A 17,786-nucleotide genomic window follows, 5' to 3' on the forward strand; every position below is an offset into this window, starting at 1 on the left:
TTTATCTGCTGAAGTTGAATCTGAAATTGACAAAATCTGCAAACACTCTTTGCTACTTGTGGTTGCAGTTTGGAATGCCAAAGTTGGAAATGTCCAGTAGGGCAACCTTGCTAGAAAGCATGACGTAAGAAGTATAAATGTAGCAGGAGAGTGACATATTAATTTTTCCCAATCCAGTGTTTTTCATTACTAACAGCCTTCCAACAAACAATTGAACAGTACATTACATCATGCATGGGCATTATTAGATTGAATACACAAAGGGTTTTTTTATGGAAAAGAAAAATACAAATACAAATTTGTATTTGCATACAAATCTAATAAATAAATGAATAAATAAAATATGGAAGACCTCAATTATTATAGGAAAGAATGATAAATTATGCCTTTTAACCATCTTGTTATCATACCATTTCAGCGCAGACGGTTAAAAGACCAAGAAGAAACAGAAAATTATGAGATATGGAACGAAGTGTATATATGGATAAACAAGAAGAAATATTAAAATAATAAATAAATAAATAAGAGAACTGTATTAGCAGTGATATGATTTAAGAGTTATGTTAGAATTAGCATTGATAAGATTTATGAGGTATGTTAGAATTAGTTTATGTATGAAGATTTATTACATAAGGTAAAACAAATTTCTTCTTTTCATTTAAAGCAATAAGTTGAACTTAAGTATTTTTTGAATGTATTTTTTTTCTGTATTGAAATTTTACTTCTAGAATAAGCGGGGAAGATACAACCCCCTTTTATGTTAAATGTATGTTTGTCAGTTTTGTCTATTTTAAGAAAATTAATAAAAATATATTGGAAAAAAAAAGAATGATAAATTATGAACTGCTCATGCAAGTTCCAAGTCAAGATAAATTGGAAGAAGAAAGTAAACCACTTTTCATCTCTCAAAGATCCATGCATAACTTCAATGTTTTTTATTTCATTTTCCAGAGACAAATTATGGCAATTACAACAAAAATATAAAAAGACCACTGGAGTCCATAATAAATACTTCATTTAAATGTCAAATACCACTGCCAAGTTGGAGACAATAGCTTTCAAAAATATAATTGACAGCATCAATTGCACATAGTTAAAGAGGAAGACTGACACATAGAATTTAAAATGAAAAGGTATTTGTTGAAATGCTGGCATATGATCACTACCCTCTTAAGTGGAATTAATACTAATTGTTTTGGAGTTTCAGTGTCTCCAAACATAATCAGGTTTCATTATATCATTAAACAGGACAGAAATATAAAGTACAATAAGAAAATATGTCCTTGCCCTATATGTTGTAAGTTGATTTTTAAACTACACATAGTTGTTACAAGTTCATTATTTTAAAACATATTCATGCAATAGTTTAAAAAATGCACTATCTTTGTCTATCTTCAGCAAGAAATAGATCTGTAATAAATACTAGAAAACTTGTAGAATATTTTTAAAAGGAACAAAAACAACCTGTGACTATTAACTTCAGAAATCTCTACATCTGAAAAACTATGAATAGAATTATTTGACATTTACACTAGAAGGAAAACTGAATATATGAAAACTGATATACTGTATATATTTGCATACTTTCATTTTGAATGTAACCAGCAAGATTTCAGCTACAACATTTTGTATACAAGGAAATGAAAGCTTTTGTAAAATCAGTTTAATAACAGAATTACTAGCTTAAGTAAACCTACCATAGTTGATAGTTTGAGCATCAAATGGTTTTTACTTAAGTTTTATAAAATTATATCTCGTCCTTGTTAAATTCATAAACAAGGCAACCAATAGTGATATAGATATTAGTGTCAAAATGAATAGAATGTAGCCTACTATTCATAAAAGCCACAATATCATCAAGGAAAGTTACCTAAAATATTTTTCATATCAAAACATAAAATGACATTAATTGCATATTTAGAAACTCTGCTCTATAAACTGAGATTCACTGTTTCTGCATTTAATTTACCACCACTTAAGCTATGAATCATTGCAATCATATGAGAATGTTTGTTTAGTTCTTCTTGCTGGAGCTTGATTAAAGCCTCCTTTTCTTCTAGTCGTCCCTCCAACTGCGATTTCTGAACTTCCAAAGAAGATGCCTGAAAATACATATTATACACTATTTAATCTAGCTAACAAGCATGCAAATACAGTATGTATTTTCTGTTCACATTGGGTGAAATCAAAATCCAATAAGTTACTCACTACCTTTGAAAAGTGTTCGGAAACTTCAGATCGTGCAGAATGCAGCTGCGAGAGCAGTCATAGGCTTCCCCAGGTATGCCCATGTTACACCAACACTCTGCAGTCTGCATTGGTTGCTGATCAATTTCCGGTCACAATTCAAAGTGTTGGTTATGACCTATAATGCCCTTCATGGCATCGGACCAGAATATCTCCGAGACCGCCTTCTGCTGCAAGAATCCCAGCGACTGATTAGGTCCCACAGAGTGGGCTTTCTCCGGGTCCCGTCAACTAAACAATGTCGTTTGGCGGGCCCCAGGGGAAGAGCCTTCTCTGTGGCGGCCCCGACTCTCTGGAACCAGCTCCCCCCAGAGATTAGAACTGCCCCTACCCTCCTTGCCTTTCGCAAACTCCTTAAAACCCACCTTTGTCGTCAGGCATGGGGGAACTGAGATATCTCCCCCGGGCCTATATAATTTATGTATGGTATGTTTGTAGGTATGTCTGCTTAAAAATGGGTTTTTTTTAACTATTTTAAATTTTAAATTGTAAATTATTAGATTTGTCAGGAACTGTTTTTATTGTGTTGTGAGCCGCCCCGAGTCTACAGAGAGGGGCGGCATACAAATCTAATAAATAAATAAATAAATAAATAAACAAACAAACAAACAAACAAATAAAATAGGTAACAGCAATTTACTTAGAACATCTAAACTGACAAACCACTTGGCAATTAGACAATAACTCATATAATTTTCTTTTGAACTGGTTTGGTTGTTAATTATTGATTGCGCTAAGTATATTTTGGAGGATGTTTCAACTGATAAATTATAACCATCCAAAATTTAAAGAGACAGAAAAAAAAAGCTTTTACCCAGGTTGTGCTTTCTATAAATTCAAATAATAGTGAGGTCATAGCACGGATTATTTCCTTATCATCAGTACATACTATTACCATACCAAAGTTATTTAAACAGTAATGTATCTGATGTAGTTTGTATCATAATAAAATCAAACCAATTGTAATTTAAAATCAGAAAAAGCTTAACTGATTCTCTACCTTACATGCTAAAGTTTGAAATAAAGTCTAACTTATTTATTTATTTAAAAGATTGATATGGCTACCTACAGCTCACAATCACAAAACCAATAAATTATAAATCGGCAAATACAAATAAATATTTTTAGACTTTTAAATATAAACATCTAATAAAATTCACATTTCCTCAGATTATTAAAAATAATCAACTTAAAAAGGAAATATACACATGCAAACACATCTCAGATTAGGTTTCTAAGGCATTATACCAGTATATAGATGTAAGTTATTTAATGTCTATTATTTTTTTATGATTCTTAAGAACAGTCTTATTTACTCAAAAGTGTATCTCATTTAATTCAAAATATCTCTAGCTATATTTGAAACCTCTATCCATTTTTTATTTTATATTGCTTAATGTATATACACACCAACAATGAATTTATTCTATGTTATCTAGAATCACAAGAAGTGGCAGCACACAAATAATCCTAAATAAATAAATAGCTTACCTTAATACTCAGTTCCTTTCTTGCTTGTTCAGTTTTACTTAGTTCTTTTCTAAGAATGTCCATTTTGTCCTCCATTTCTACTTTTTCCTTCTGTCTGGCTTTTAGTTTTTCTTCTTGAACTTTTATCTTCTGTTGTAAATCTTTTGGGAAAAAAATATGTAACAAAAAAAGTTTTTCCCACCCACAAAGTGGTTTACTGACTTTTAATTATTAGATTTGTCCTACATTGTTTTATTATTGCTGTGAGCCGCCCCGAGTCTGCAGAGAGGGGCGGCATACAAATCTAATTAATAATAATAATAATAATAATAATAATAATAATAATAATAATAATAATAACTCCAAAACTTTTGTACACTAATATTTTCCCCACAACTCTCACTGCATGAATTGTGCAGCACTGCCATCTACTGAACATTGACCGCTCACGTTTTAGTCCTCAGCATTTGTCTTAACAAAGATGCATTTTTTCAGTTAAGTGCAAAAACACAGTTGAAATGAGGATTTTAAGAAACCAAGTGTAATAGCTAAATTTAATATTGCATTTAGCCATAACTCACTTAACCATGGCTTCTTTCATAAACCAAAATGACAGGTGACACTAAACCAAATCCAAAGAAATCATATTCCAGGTCAACGGAACATATGAACTTTTTTTTTGTGCCTAATTTGCCTTACATATAAATAATTTATTCTGAGGAACAGAAACTGCTTGTATTAGTTAATTCAGCAACTTACATTAATTAGCGTAGCCATGTTTTCTCAATATATCTGGCTACAACAATGACTGTTTGTAACTCATGATGAGAAAGGTGTTATTTGGCCAAATGAGGAAAGTATTGTCTTGTGGTATTGTTAAAAATCTGGGCTGCGATTTGTGTACTGATATTTCTGTTTCTATCCATCACCAATGAAAATACCTTGCACTTTTATCATTAGTTACTGTATGCCAAAGGTTTTTCTTAGCCTTTAATTGTGATTCCATATACAGTGATACCTCGTCTTACAAACGCCTCGTCATACAAACTTTTCAAGATACAAACCCAGGGTTTAAGATTTTTTTGCCTCTTCTTACAAACTATTTTCACCTTACAAACCCACCACCGCCGCTGGGATGCCCCGCCTCCGGACTTCTGTTGCCAGCGAAGCACCCATTTTTGCGCTGCTGGGATTCCTCAGAGGCTCCCCTCCATGGGAAACCCCACCTCCAGACTTCCATGTTTTTGTGGTGCTGCAGGGGAATCCCAGCAGGGGAATCCAGCAGCGCAAAAATGGGCGCTTCGCTGGCAACGGAAGTCCGGAGGTGGGGTTTCCCAGTGAGGGGAGCCTCAGTGAAATCGCAGCATCGCAAAAACACAGAGGTCCGGAGGTGGGGATTCGAGGACTTCGGTGTTTTTGCAATGCTGCGATTTCACTGATGCTCCCTTCGCTGGGAAACCCCACCTCCAGACTTCCGTTGCCAGCAAAGCGCTCGTTTTTGCGATGCAGGGATTCCACTGCTGGGATTCCCCTGCAGCATCGCAAAAACACAGAAGTCCAGAGGTGGGGTTTCCCATGGAGGGGAGCCTCAGGGGAATCCCAGCAGTGCAAAAATGGGTGCTTCGGCTGGCAAAAGGGGTGAATTTGGGGCTTGCACGCATTAATCTGCGGAGTCTGCGGAGAGGGGCGGCATACAAATCTAAATAATAAATAAATAAATAAATAAATAAATAATCACTTTTCCATTAATTCCTATGGGAAACATTGTTTCATCTTACAAACATTTCACCTTAAGAACCTTGTCCCGGAACCAATTAAGTTTGTAAGACAAGGTATCACTGTATAGGTAGTCATTCCTCAACTTACAAATACAACTGAGCTCAAAATTTCTGTTGCTAAGCAAGACAAGGGTTAAGTGAGTTTTGCCCCATTTTATGACCTTTCTTTCCACAGCTGTTAAGTGAACCACTAATTAAATTAGTAATTCAATTGTTAAGTGAATCTGGCTTCCCTGTTGACTTTGCTTGTCCGAAGGTCACACAAGCTGAACCCGTGACCCCAGCCGCTGCAACTGACACAAGTAAGACTCATTTGCCAAGAGTCTGGATTTGGATCACATGACCATGAGGACGCTATTAAGTGTGAAAAACGGTCATAAGTCACTTTTTTCAGTGCTGTTGAATGGTCGCTAAGCAAACTGTTGTAATTCAAGGACTATCTCTCATGGAATATGCTGTTTGTCAAACATAAGCAGGTTGCTTAGTGAGGAAATAACTCTGGCCTTTAATAGTTTAAATTAAATTAGGCAAAAACCAGACCCTAAACAGCTCAGTGGTGATGAAATCTAGCAGGAGGTAGGAATGGCAGGATCCTGTCCTGGTGGTGGGAACTCTGGGATATATGACTGTTTTTTATGTTAAGGGTTTGTACTGTGTTTTGTTGTTGTGAGCAGCTCCGAGTCTCCGGAGAGGGGCGGCATACAAATCTAATACAGTGATCCCCCGGGTATTGCGATCCCGATCATTGCGAAACGGCTATATGGCGATTTTTCAACCCGGAAGTAAAAACACCATCTGCGCATGCGCGCCCTTTTTTCTATGGCCACGCATGCGTAGATGGCGCCGGGCAGATCAGCTGCTGGGCGGCTTCCCTGGGTCTTCCCCCTCTTGCTGGCGGGAGGGCGAGAAGCCCCCCCAGCACCCGCTCGCCCGCCGTTCGCCCGCCCTTCGCCCGGCCACCCGCCGTTCGCTCGCTGCTCGCCCGGCCACCCGGGTTCGGGAGGGTGCTGGTAAGCCCCCCATGCCGGCGGCGACGTTTTAAAACAGCCGCGCAGCTTCCCAACTGAGTCCCGAAGCCAAACGTCAAAGGCGAACTTCCGCGTTTGGCTTCGGGACTCAGTTGGGAAGCCGCGCGGCTGTTTTAAAATGTCGCCGCCGGTATGGGGGGCTTCCTAGCAGCCCCCGGACCCCCAACCCGGGTTTGGGGGGCTGCTAGGAAGCCCCCCATGCCGGCGGCGACATTTTAAAACAGCCGCGCGGCTTCCCAACTGAGTCCCGAAGCCAAGGCGAACTTCCGCGTTTGGCTTTGGGACTCAGTTGGGAAGCCGCACGGCTGTTTTAAAACGTCGCCGCCGGCATGGGGGGCTTCCTAGCAGCCCCCGGACCCCCAACCCGGGTTTGGGGGGCTGCTAGGAAGTCCCCCATGCCGGCGGCGACATTTTAAAACAGCCGCGTGGCTTCCCAACTGAGTCCCGAAGCCAAGGCGAACTTCCGCGTTTGGCTTCGGGACTCAGTTGGGAAGCCGCGCGGCTGTTTTAAAATGTCGCCGCTGGCATGGGGGGCTTGCCAGCACCCCCCGGGCCCCCAACCCGGGTTTGGGGGGCTGCTAGGAAGCCCCCCATGCCGGCGGCGATGTTTTAAAACAGCCGCGCGGCTTCCCAACTGAGTCCCGAAGCCAAACGTCAAAGGCGAACTTCCGGAAGTTCACTTCAGGACTCAGCTGGGAAGCAGCGCGAGCAAACGGCGTGGGCGGGCGAAGGGCGGGCGCGCGGGCAGGCAGGCGGCGGAAAAGCGGCGGGCGGACAAGCGGCGGGCGCGGCAGCAGCGAGGAGTTTGCGTGGGCGGCAGGGAAACCCCAATCTTCGGCTCCTCGCTGCTGTGGCGGAAGTAAAAACACCATCTGCGCATGCGCAGATGGTGTTTTTACTTCCGCAGCGCTACTTCGCGAAAAACCGATCATTGCGAGGGGTCCTGGAACGGAACCCTCGCAATAATCGGGGGACCACTGTAAATCTAATCTAATCACTCAGGTATGAAGGATGGAATGCTCTACCTTAGTCCCTGACACTGTGGGGGTGGCATTAGCAGTTTCCTTTTGCAGACCTGTGCTCTACCTTGTGTCATTTTAAGTGTACCAGTTGCCACATTAACAGAGAGAAGCTCTATATGCAGAAATATTAATCTGGATATTAGCTAACCTTTTCATGGGTTATGAAGGATAAAGATCATTCACTCCTCTACTTAGTTCTTAGCCAAATTGGCAAGATAGACCAGGCCTGCTCAACCAGTAATAATGGCTTGGATTCAGAGTATAGGTACAATTTCAAAAGCAAAACAATTTAAGGGTCCCATTAATTAAGTAAGTTAGCATTTAAATATATCCCGAACCACTTTTAACATGCAATGTGTGTAATACTGACCATTGACAAATACAGTAAAGAAAAGGAGCAGAATGGAGCAATTTTGTTCTCCTAGGACAGTGATTCTCAACCTGGGGGTTGGGACCCCTTTGGGGATCGAATGACTGTTTCACACGGGTCGCCTAAGGCCACGGGAAAAGAGAAATTTCCTGTGGTGTTAGGAACTAAAGCTTCTATTCTGGCGCCTTGGAACATATTTTTACAATCCGACCAATCAAGCGCTTACGGTGGGGGTATCCCTCTGATCTTCCTGCCACTCAGCTTAAAGATCTGTTGGGAGAATTGGTGCTAGACTTATGGTTGGGGGTCATCACAACATGAGAAACTGTATTAAGAGGTCGCAACATTAGAAAGGTTGAGAACCACTGCTCTAGGACCTAGGCCAGTGATGGTAAACCTATGGCACGGATGCCACAGGTTGCACGCGGAGCATATCTGCTGGCATGTGAGCCGCTGACCTAGTTCAGCTCCAATGTGCATGTGTGTGCTGGCGAGTTGATTTTTGGATCACACAGATGCTCTGGGAGGGGGGGGGTTGGCTTCCAGAGAGCCTCCAGGATGATGGAGGGCGTTTTTACCACCCCCCAGCTTCAGGGAAGCCTTTGGAGCCTGGGGAGGGTGAAACACAAGCCTACTGGTCCCACCAGAAGTTGGGAAACAGGTTGTTTCTGGCCTGCAGAGGGCTTCCAGGGGATTGGGGAAGCTGTTTTTGCCTTCCCCAGACATTGAATTATGGGTGTGGGCACTTGCGCATGCACGATAGTGTACATGCACACTCTTTGGCACTTGAAGGAAAAAAGGTTCACCATCACTGACCTAGGTTCTAAGGATTATGACCTTCTGTTGCCAGGGCAGAAGACAGGGAGCAGCACTTTATTTTTTTAAAGCTTTTCTAGGTTTTCTCACTAGCATTAATAATGCTTGAAATAAAATAGTTCACTGCCTGTTTAGGGAGCAGACTAGGATTCAGCTTGTCTAATTTTTTTTGCTTGGCTTTTTAAAATAAGGAACAGGATTTGTATGCTTTATACAAATAAGGGTCAGATTCTTCCGCACAACTTAGAAAACAGGGTTTTGAAATACTGCTTGTCTTTGGGATGTCTTAAAAGGGAACATAGGATTGCAGGTTTACAGCTTTCCAAGTATAAAATATGTAATGATATAAACAGCCTGGCAATGAAATGTTTTCAAGAAAACAAGCAAGATAAGGCTGCACGAAGAACTCAACAAATGTGCAATAATGGAACATGTGAATTTCCTTATGAACAATACATATGACAAATGTATGACTAACTTGATATTTGTCCATCTTTTTCTTGGATCTGTTTGTTCAATTCTTTTCTATGTTCTTCTGTTTCGAGAAGCTGAGCAATGGTTCTAAAATTGTAAGCATAAATATTATATTTCACATATTGAAATAAATATGAAAAATAGTGATATGCTTCTGAATACTATACTGTAGCTATGTATACCAACAACAGCTTTACTTATTATCAAAGTTTATTTTCATATGATGTACCTTCAACAGGGAGAAGCACCCCAGACCCAAATGAAACTTTTCATGTCATTTAGCAATGTTGAAAACAGGAATTAAGAAAAAAAATGAATCAGATAAAAGGTTGATGGTGACAAGTGAGAAAAAAAGTAGATAGTACAATTGGAATAGACATAAGATCTTAAAGTTATACAGCAATATAAACATGGGAATCTTAGCAAGAGAAACTAAATTCAAAAATATTTTTATTTAAAAATAATTTTAATTTTACTAATAATCATTTGTCCACAAGTACTGATTAATCTTTATCATGGCTGTTTGATGAAAAAAATCTATACAACTTTTCTTATGATTCAACAAAACCATTTAATTTAAATGTAGCTTTCTTTAAACTTTACAAAAGAACTTAACTTACTTTTCATTCTGTTGCTTCAGCGATTCATTCAGTTTTTTAAAGGTCTCAAGTTGTTTGTTCAGTGAATTACACATTCCCTGAAGATTGTTATACTGCTTTTCAATAGTTTCATGTCTAAAATTTTCAAATTAATATTATTGAAAGAAATGAATGCTATGCAATTTTCCTAATATAATATTTGATAACATATATTAGAGTATTGGGTCCTTGGTGCTCTCTGAGTTTGGTTGGGGTTTTTTTGCAAATGTTTCATTGTCCAATTAGGTAATATACTCAGTGCAACAAAATCTTAGTTCAACCCTGAGCTACAAATATTGTTTTATATTGGTATATGTTAGAACCTCCTTTCAAATTCAAAACACTTGTCCTCTTTCTTTGTGTTTATAATTGTATTTAGCACTTTAAATTAAACTTTCAGCCTTGAAACATATTCCATGTGGAATTCTGATCAGAGTACACATTTTTTTTAAAAAATAAATCTTGTCACCAATTAATTGCGTGACAAACCTTTAAGCTCTATGCAACCTGCATGGAATGTAAATGATTTTTGAACAATAAGCAATAAACTTATTTTCTAGTAATAAAAAAGACAACAGAAACTGATCTATCAACAAGAAACATCTGCATTTAATTTTTACTTCTACAATTTGTGTTTGAGATCTAAAGTTATTCACCAAGACACTTCCAAACAACATTGTGAACTCTTAAGATGTTCTTTACATTGTTTCAATCAGACATTTTCTCTTAAGAGTTTTGTTCATTCTTTAGTTTTTTTTTTTAGTTTGCGGGAAAGATTTTTGCTAAATTTGTGGTTTCCGTTGCTTCTATTTTTATCACTTACCTATTAGAGGGCATGATAAAAAAGTTCCCACAACTAAGAAACAGTAGAAAAAAATAACTGGTCTTAATCTAATCCATGATTCATTTCAGGTATTTTTTTTCTACTGTTTCGTAGTTGTGTGAACTTTGGCAACAACAATAATGTTTGGCTAGCAAACTGCAAAATTTGGTCTTAATCTTAGCCATGATTCATTTCAAATTTTGCAGTTTGCTAGCCAAACATTATTGTTTTCGCAAATTAAAACAATATGATCTTATGAAATAACTTTATTTCTCAGATCTATGTAGAATAAGATCAGCAAAGGGTTCAATTTAGCTGTTGGCTTCTAAAATCTTCCAATTTGTCCATATTTTATATTCAAGCTCAACAATGGCCAGGTATTGCATTTACATTTAAAATATTTGAGAAAACCTATCTGCCTTTATTATCTAAATTTTGCAATATCTGATCAATTCCAACCAACACTGTTTAAAGAGTAGAAACCTCTTTCCTGGGCAGCCTTTTTTCAGCCCATGCAGTGAAAGGAAGGATACTACCTAATTCATCCCACTGAGTAATTGTTGGCCCTTACAGGTAGTCCTAGACCAACGATGGCAAACCTTTTCCCTTCAGGTGCCAAAAGAGCGTGCACGTGCTATTGCACATGCACGAGTGTCCATACCCATAATTCAATGCCCGGGGAAGGCGAAAACAGCTTCCTCCACCCCTTGGAAGCCCTCTGGCCCTGTTTCCCAACTTCTGGTGGGCCCATTAGGGTCATGTTTTGCCCTCCCCACGCTCCAAAGGCTTCCCTGGAGTCAGGGGAGAGTAAAAACATCTTCCCCTATCCTCTCCAGAAGGTCTCTGGAAGCCAAAAACACCCTTCCGGAGCCTCTGTGCAAGCCAAGAATCAACTGGCCAGCACGCACATGCATGTCGGAGCTGAGCTAGAGGCAACAGCTCGCGTGCCAACAGATACGGCTCCATGTGCCACTTGAAGCATCCGTGCCATAGATTCGCCATAATTGTCCTAGACATATTAGGGCAATTAGAAGGTAATCCTGGCTGCCATCATGAAATGAATGCCCCAGTCATTAGGTGAGGCTACTTCCTGCCAGCTGCACACAATCAAAATAGCAGGGAAAGGCAGAAGGAAGCTTTAAGCCCCAGACCTTGCTGCAAGAGGCTGCATGGATGTGTTCTTTAAGGGCTTCAGAACCCCTAGGATGTTTAGTCCCCGAATCAAGAGGCTTCTGAAGCATTTCCATTCTGTGGCTGAAAATTCTGCTCAGGTTTTGGCATGAGGTTTTTTGAAGCAGCGTTCAGACAAGATCTGGATCTGGTTGAAAATGCCCCATTCCATAACCCTGCTTGGATTGTGGGATGGAGGTTTTCCAGACAGCCCTCAAGAGATCAAACTGTCCAGATTGCAATCATGTAACCATGGAGACTCTCCATAGGTACAACTTCAGAGATCAGTTGTAATACCTTCATTTAATGCCATGGTAATTTTGAATAGTCGCTGAACGAATGATTGTAAGTTAAGGACTACCTGTAAGTAATAAATTGAGTTCACATGGGTTTCATGTCAAAATACTTTTTCGATCCTATGTGGGGTCTTATGTGGATGCTTCTGAAAAGCTGCACTAGTTACTTTATTTAAGATAAAATAATTTTATATGAAATTGATCATTTACCAGATGGGTCCACTATTGTTCTTTAAGCAAAATATTTATAATGCTAGATATAACTTGATAGGTTGGACACATAGCAATGTTCCTTTAATTATAGATCCTACAAATTCTATTTGTCAATAAAAATAAAATTTCCATATTTATTTATTTTCTTGATATAAACAACTATGTATAGTCTGAGTGCAATCTCTTTCTTTCTTTTTCTATGGAAAAATGCTTAGCAGGGTTATAACTTACTTTTGAAGCAGATCTATGGAAGATCTTTTCAGTATCTCATATTCTTCTGCTATAGTTTGCAGTTTCCGATTATGCTGAAACAGTTGTTCAATATCACTTTGTGCCCGTTCGGATTCTGTCTGCTGTGCTTTCAATAGTGACTCCAGATCTTCATTTTTTCTTTCTGTATCTTTCAGTATTGAAGCAAGCGTCCTGGCCTTTTGGAATTTGTGCGAAATGACAGTTCCATTGTGTGAATGAAATGTTAAGACACTAGACCAGTGAACCATACCAATACTAAACCAGGACTTAAGCCTTTTAAATTTCAAGTACCAAATTAGCCTTTAAAGCATAATTTGCAGATTTACAAATATCTACAATCATAAAAGGATAGTGTCAAGTAAGTGAAATATATAATCTAGAGTTTACTGTCAAATACAAAACAAGGCAGATTACATGAGAAATATTGTATTGACAAATATATGTACAGTGTTCCCTCGATTTTCGCGGAGGATGCGTTCCGAGATCGCCCGCGAAAGTCGAATTTCCGCAAAGTAGAGATGCGGAATACTGTAACACAATTTTTGGCTATGAACAGTATCACAAGCCTTCCCTTAACACTTTAAACCCCTAAATTGCAATTTCCCATTCCCTTAGGAACCATTTAGATTATTACTCACCATGTTTATTTATTAAAGTTTATTAAAAAAATATTTATTAAAGGCGGACAAAGGTTTGGCAATGACATATGATGTCATTGGGCGGGAAAAACCATGGTATAGGGAAAAAACAGCGAAGTATTTTTTAATTAATATTTTTTAAAAACCGTGGTATAGACTTTTCGCGAAGTTCGAACCCGCGAAAATAGAGGGAACACTGTATATAATAAATGAATCCTTATATGATAATTCTGCTTTACTCACCTCGGATTCAGCTTGAGCTCTCTGACAACGATACTGAGCAATAAGTCTATCAGCTTGAGAAAGAGCTAATGCCTTTGCTTCCAAAAGGTCCTGCAACCTGGTTTCCTTGGACTTAAAAAGAAAATGATTGCAAAATGAACTGCACATTCAGAGCATACACATGGAAAATAAAGTCTTATTAAATATACTCACTGCCAATGCAGACAGTTTCTGTTCATATACTTCTATTATTTCAGATATCCTGATGTCTGTGACTGATTCCTTCATCTGTTAGAAATGTTCATAATATAAGCTAAAGCAATATGCAAATCTTAATTCAAAATTGTACCTATATGGACAAATAAAAAACTTGATATGAGGAATGACTACACAAGTTCTATTCACAAACTGACATCATGCATAACCCTGGTATTAATATAGTTATTGAAATATTGCAAAACAAAATTTTCTGTGCCCCTGTAACTAATGTGTATCAAAACAGAACAAATGAAAATCCATTTATTTCCATATTGATTCTTAGCATATTAATTTTAAGGCATTGTAATTATTAACAAGGCTTCATATTTATTGTCTTACAAAATCAATTTACTTTATTTCCATCACTTAGATATTTAGTGGTTTGTCCAAATTTCTGAATACTGCAGATTCAAGTCCCACACTGAGCTACACTGTACTGTGGTTTAATTTTATATCAAGACAAAAATGTTTTCATGTTTGTTTTAAAAGCACTAACCTCCAAGCCAGATTGGAGTTTGTGAATCAGTTCCTGAATGTTGAAAGTTGTAGCATCACCATCATTGGGATGGCAAACTTTAGAGGACTTTACTGAATTTACAGAAGTCATGGATGCCTGCAGGTGACTTCTTCTTTTAGAGAGATGCTCAGATTCCTGTTGTTTGTAAGCATTATTGGCTGCAATACTTTCACCCAGCCTAATAAAAGCATCACAAAAGGAAAGTGTGTGTCTTATAGAATACGGTCAAAATGTGAAATAACGGCAGTGTCTCAAGGTAGATTTTCAAAAACATTCTTATGAAAGACAGTATTTTTTTTTTAAAGAAACAATAGGAAACTTACACTATGGCAGGAAAGTCTGGCAATGGGGCTGCTTCAAATAATATTCTAAGTCCTGCTTGAACTTGTTCCCTGTGGTCTGATGTTAAAGCAAAAGCCAAAGGAGTAACCAAGCGTTGGTCCTAGATATAGAGCACTTGTTAGGGTTTGTTTTTAAAGCTTTCTTTTTCAAACAGCGAGCAGTGGTATACACAGGATTTTTCAGTACAAACAGTACAAGTGATACATTTTTGGCATCATCTCCCTTCCAGCCCTTTTTTCATCTCCCCAGATGTTGTTTATGGTTTTAAAGGTTATGGCAGTTTGTTTGATAAGTCTAATAATCACTGTTAGAAAATGATCAGACCAACATGTATCATTTTTAGAGTGATTAATATAAATATTTAAAACTTTGTACCTGAAGAACTTTGTAAAAACTGACTTCCATGTTAGGAACCAGCTGCTTAAGCCTACTCATCAGATCCAGTGTTTTTAAGATTAGATCAGCAGTAAGTTTGCTAAAAATGTTAAGAGAAGATTTTATAATGAATAAGCATTCAAAGTTAAAATAATTACTTTTATAAGAGAGCAACTAATGGCAGAAGGATATCGTTGCCAATGGCTTTCCATCTGCAATTATCAAGAAGGTAAAAAAAATAATAAAGACATGGTTTGGGGAAAAATAAGGTAGAATGTGAGGATGACCACATAATTGCAAAAATGTATAAGCTTTTGTGGAAATTTGAAACAGAAAGAACAGTTTAAAGATTCAATTCAATTCAATTTATTAGATTTGTATGCCGCCCCTCTCCAAAGATTCGGGGCGGCTCACAACAACAATAAAAACAATATTATAATGGCACAAATCTAATATTAAAAATAACTAAAAACCCTATCATAATTAAAAACCAAACAATGATAAAGTGGGCTAAAAATTTTGTTATAACATATAGCAATAACACTTAGACTTGTACACCGCTTCACAGCCCGCTCTAACCAACTTACAGAATCAGCATATTGCCTCTAACAATCTGGGTTCTCATTTTACCAAGCTTGGAAGGATGGGAGGCTGAATCAACCTTGAGCCTGGTGAGATTCAAACTGCCAAATTGCAGGCAGCCAGCAGTCAGCAAAAGACAACTGCAGTACTGCACTTTAACTACTGCACCACCATGGTTCATAATAATAGGGACTAGTCCTCGCAAAATTTTCAATTTAATCTTTTGAAATGCAAAGTTATGGGTTGGAAAAAATAAGAAAAGAATGATAAAAACACTAGGTTGCGCTTACCTCAATTCACAGTCCATAAATTTTGTCCCAAAACTAAAATCAATTCCGCTAGAAGTAAATTGGTGTTCTATTAAAGTAGCACACTTGCTAGCTGTTAAAGCTTTAATGACATGCATTTTCAGCACATCATCTGCACAAAGAGGTACATTCTGTTAAGGACTCTGTTTCTCTGAAACTTTCAGCTTGTGGTCAAATTCACAAACGAATACTGTTATATTTCTCACTTACTGATTGCTTTGTTTAACAATCTCTCAAAAGTTCTGTGGTTGGAGAAAAAGGAAGGAGGAATTACATCAAACAATCAAAAGAAAATACCCTAATCAAGAAACTACAAAGGAGAAAAATCACTTATCCTGGAAAGCAATCCTGGAAGCTTTTATATTAACAGGGAACAAATAGGAAGCAAATTCCATACATCATCTGCAAGAAAATAACCAAACTCAGAAACATCAAGGGCTTCACACTTCAACCTTGAGCTACATATATTCTCTTCTGGTTAGGGGGGAAAAACAGCTTTGCAATGAACCCTCACATCATAGCATCTGTGGTCACATGAGTGCTATTTACATGCTTCATAACCAGCTTCTAACAAGAAGAATTCATGGAGAATGTGAAAGGGAAATTGCAAGTTGCTGTTCCATGATACCTTGCTTGATGTCTGCAGGAATTTACTTAATGTCAAAAGAAGACGCAAAGCTGTAAGTCCCCTGATTTTTCACTTAGCCATTATGGCATTTAGTGACAGAATTGCTGTTCCCAATTGTGATCGGTAAGCGAGGATTGCCTGTAAGTAAAACTCACTTGTGATGCAAAATGAAACTCTAAACAGGAAAATAAATCTATTTCAAAGTAACATTAAAAACTTGGCAATCTTCAAGCATTTTGCCCACAATAACTGGCAAATGAAGAATGCTCTTCTGTGTTTTATCACAATTTTCAAAATAAATAATTTATAATTTTATTATATTCTAATTTTTCTTAATTTATGTTGAAAATTATAAATTTATAATGGCAAAGATTTATTTTATATATATATATATATATATATATATATATATATATATATATATATATATATATATTTGTAGATTTTCACGGGTACAGGTATGACGGTCTTGATATATTCGGGTTTCTTCCCGTGTAGAATTTGGAAATTTCTGGCGACGTTTCGACGAGGTCTCACTCGTCATCTTCAGGCTGGTATTTCTGTCCTTGTTCTCAGGCGAACACTGCGAGACCTGAGCTGCATTCCTTCTATAAATACTGGTGGCTGGGTGTGATTTGATGGCTCAGCAATTGCCTGCTGTGTAGAAACTTCCTGGTGAGTCAGTGGGGTAACAGCTACATCAACGACCCCAATTGTTACCCCACTGACTCACCAGGAAGTTTCTACACAGCAGGCAATTGCTGAGCCATCAAACCACACCCAGCCACCAGTATTTATAGAAGGAATGCAGCTCAGGTCTCGCAGTGTTCGCCTGAGAACAAGGACAGAAATACCAGCCTGAAGATGACGAGTGAGACCTCGTCGAAACGTCGCCAGAAATTTCCAAATCCTACACGGGAAGAAACCCGAATATATCAAGACCGTCATATATATTCAATATACCAGGGTGATTCGACACAAAATGTAACCCTTCCCTGGTACAGAGCTGAAGGGATTGGATACGGTAGCCTGGAGGATAATTCTCTGCCTTACAAGGCAAAGGTTGCAAGTTCAATTCCCAGTGGGTATGGCTAGCTGATGAGGCCAAAATAAGGCTGAAATAGATCTATCCTAGTCTCCCTTAATTTTCAAATTCAGCAAAAAAACATATGACATATATATATATATATGTTTTTTATGTCGGATCACCCTGGTATATTGAAGGAACATCACAGCTCCTTTTTGCCTCTAGGCTCAACCCAGGACCATTTCAAGGCAGTTAATTTATTCATAGCCGACAACTATATTCTGTATGTGTC

The 17,786-nt window shown here is 38.0% G+C and overlaps 1 protein-coding gene across 1 annotated transcript in view; it reads right to left on the reverse strand.

Moving 5' to 3' along the window:
- Window positions 1-920: 920 nt before the first annotated feature.
- CIP2A (cellular inhibitor of PP2A) overlaps window positions 921-17,786 on the reverse strand; it is a 39,978-nt gene continuing 23,112 nt past the window's right edge. Inside the window, exons 11-21 of the mRNA XM_070750103.1 lie at window positions 15,822-15,963; window positions 14,950-15,049; window positions 14,556-14,674; window positions 14,212-14,410; window positions 13,671-13,745; window positions 13,479-13,589; window positions 12,577-12,773; window positions 9,826-9,939; window positions 9,210-9,292; window positions 3,739-3,878; window positions 921-2,102 (exon numbers count right to left, since the gene is read on the reverse strand). Of these exons, the coding sequence (XP_070606204.1) occupies window positions 1,932-2,102; window positions 3,739-3,878; window positions 9,210-9,292; window positions 9,826-9,939; window positions 12,577-12,773; window positions 13,479-13,589; window positions 13,671-13,745; window positions 14,212-14,410; window positions 14,556-14,674; window positions 14,950-15,049; window positions 15,822-15,963 (1,451 nt within the window). The 3' untranslated portion in view covers window positions 921-1,931. The remainder of the gene's footprint in view (window positions 2,103-3,738; window positions 3,879-9,209; window positions 9,293-9,825; window positions 9,940-12,576; window positions 12,774-13,478; window positions 13,590-13,670; window positions 13,746-14,211; window positions 14,411-14,555; window positions 14,675-14,949; window positions 15,050-15,821; window positions 15,964-17,786) is intronic.

Source organism: Erythrolamprus reginae, chromosome 4 (genome assembly GCF_031021105.1).
Source record: "Erythrolamprus reginae isolate rEryReg1 chromosome 4, rEryReg1.hap1, whole genome shotgun sequence".
Lineage (NCBI taxonomy): Eukaryota > Metazoa > Chordata > Lepidosauria > Squamata > Dipsadidae > Erythrolamprus > Erythrolamprus reginae.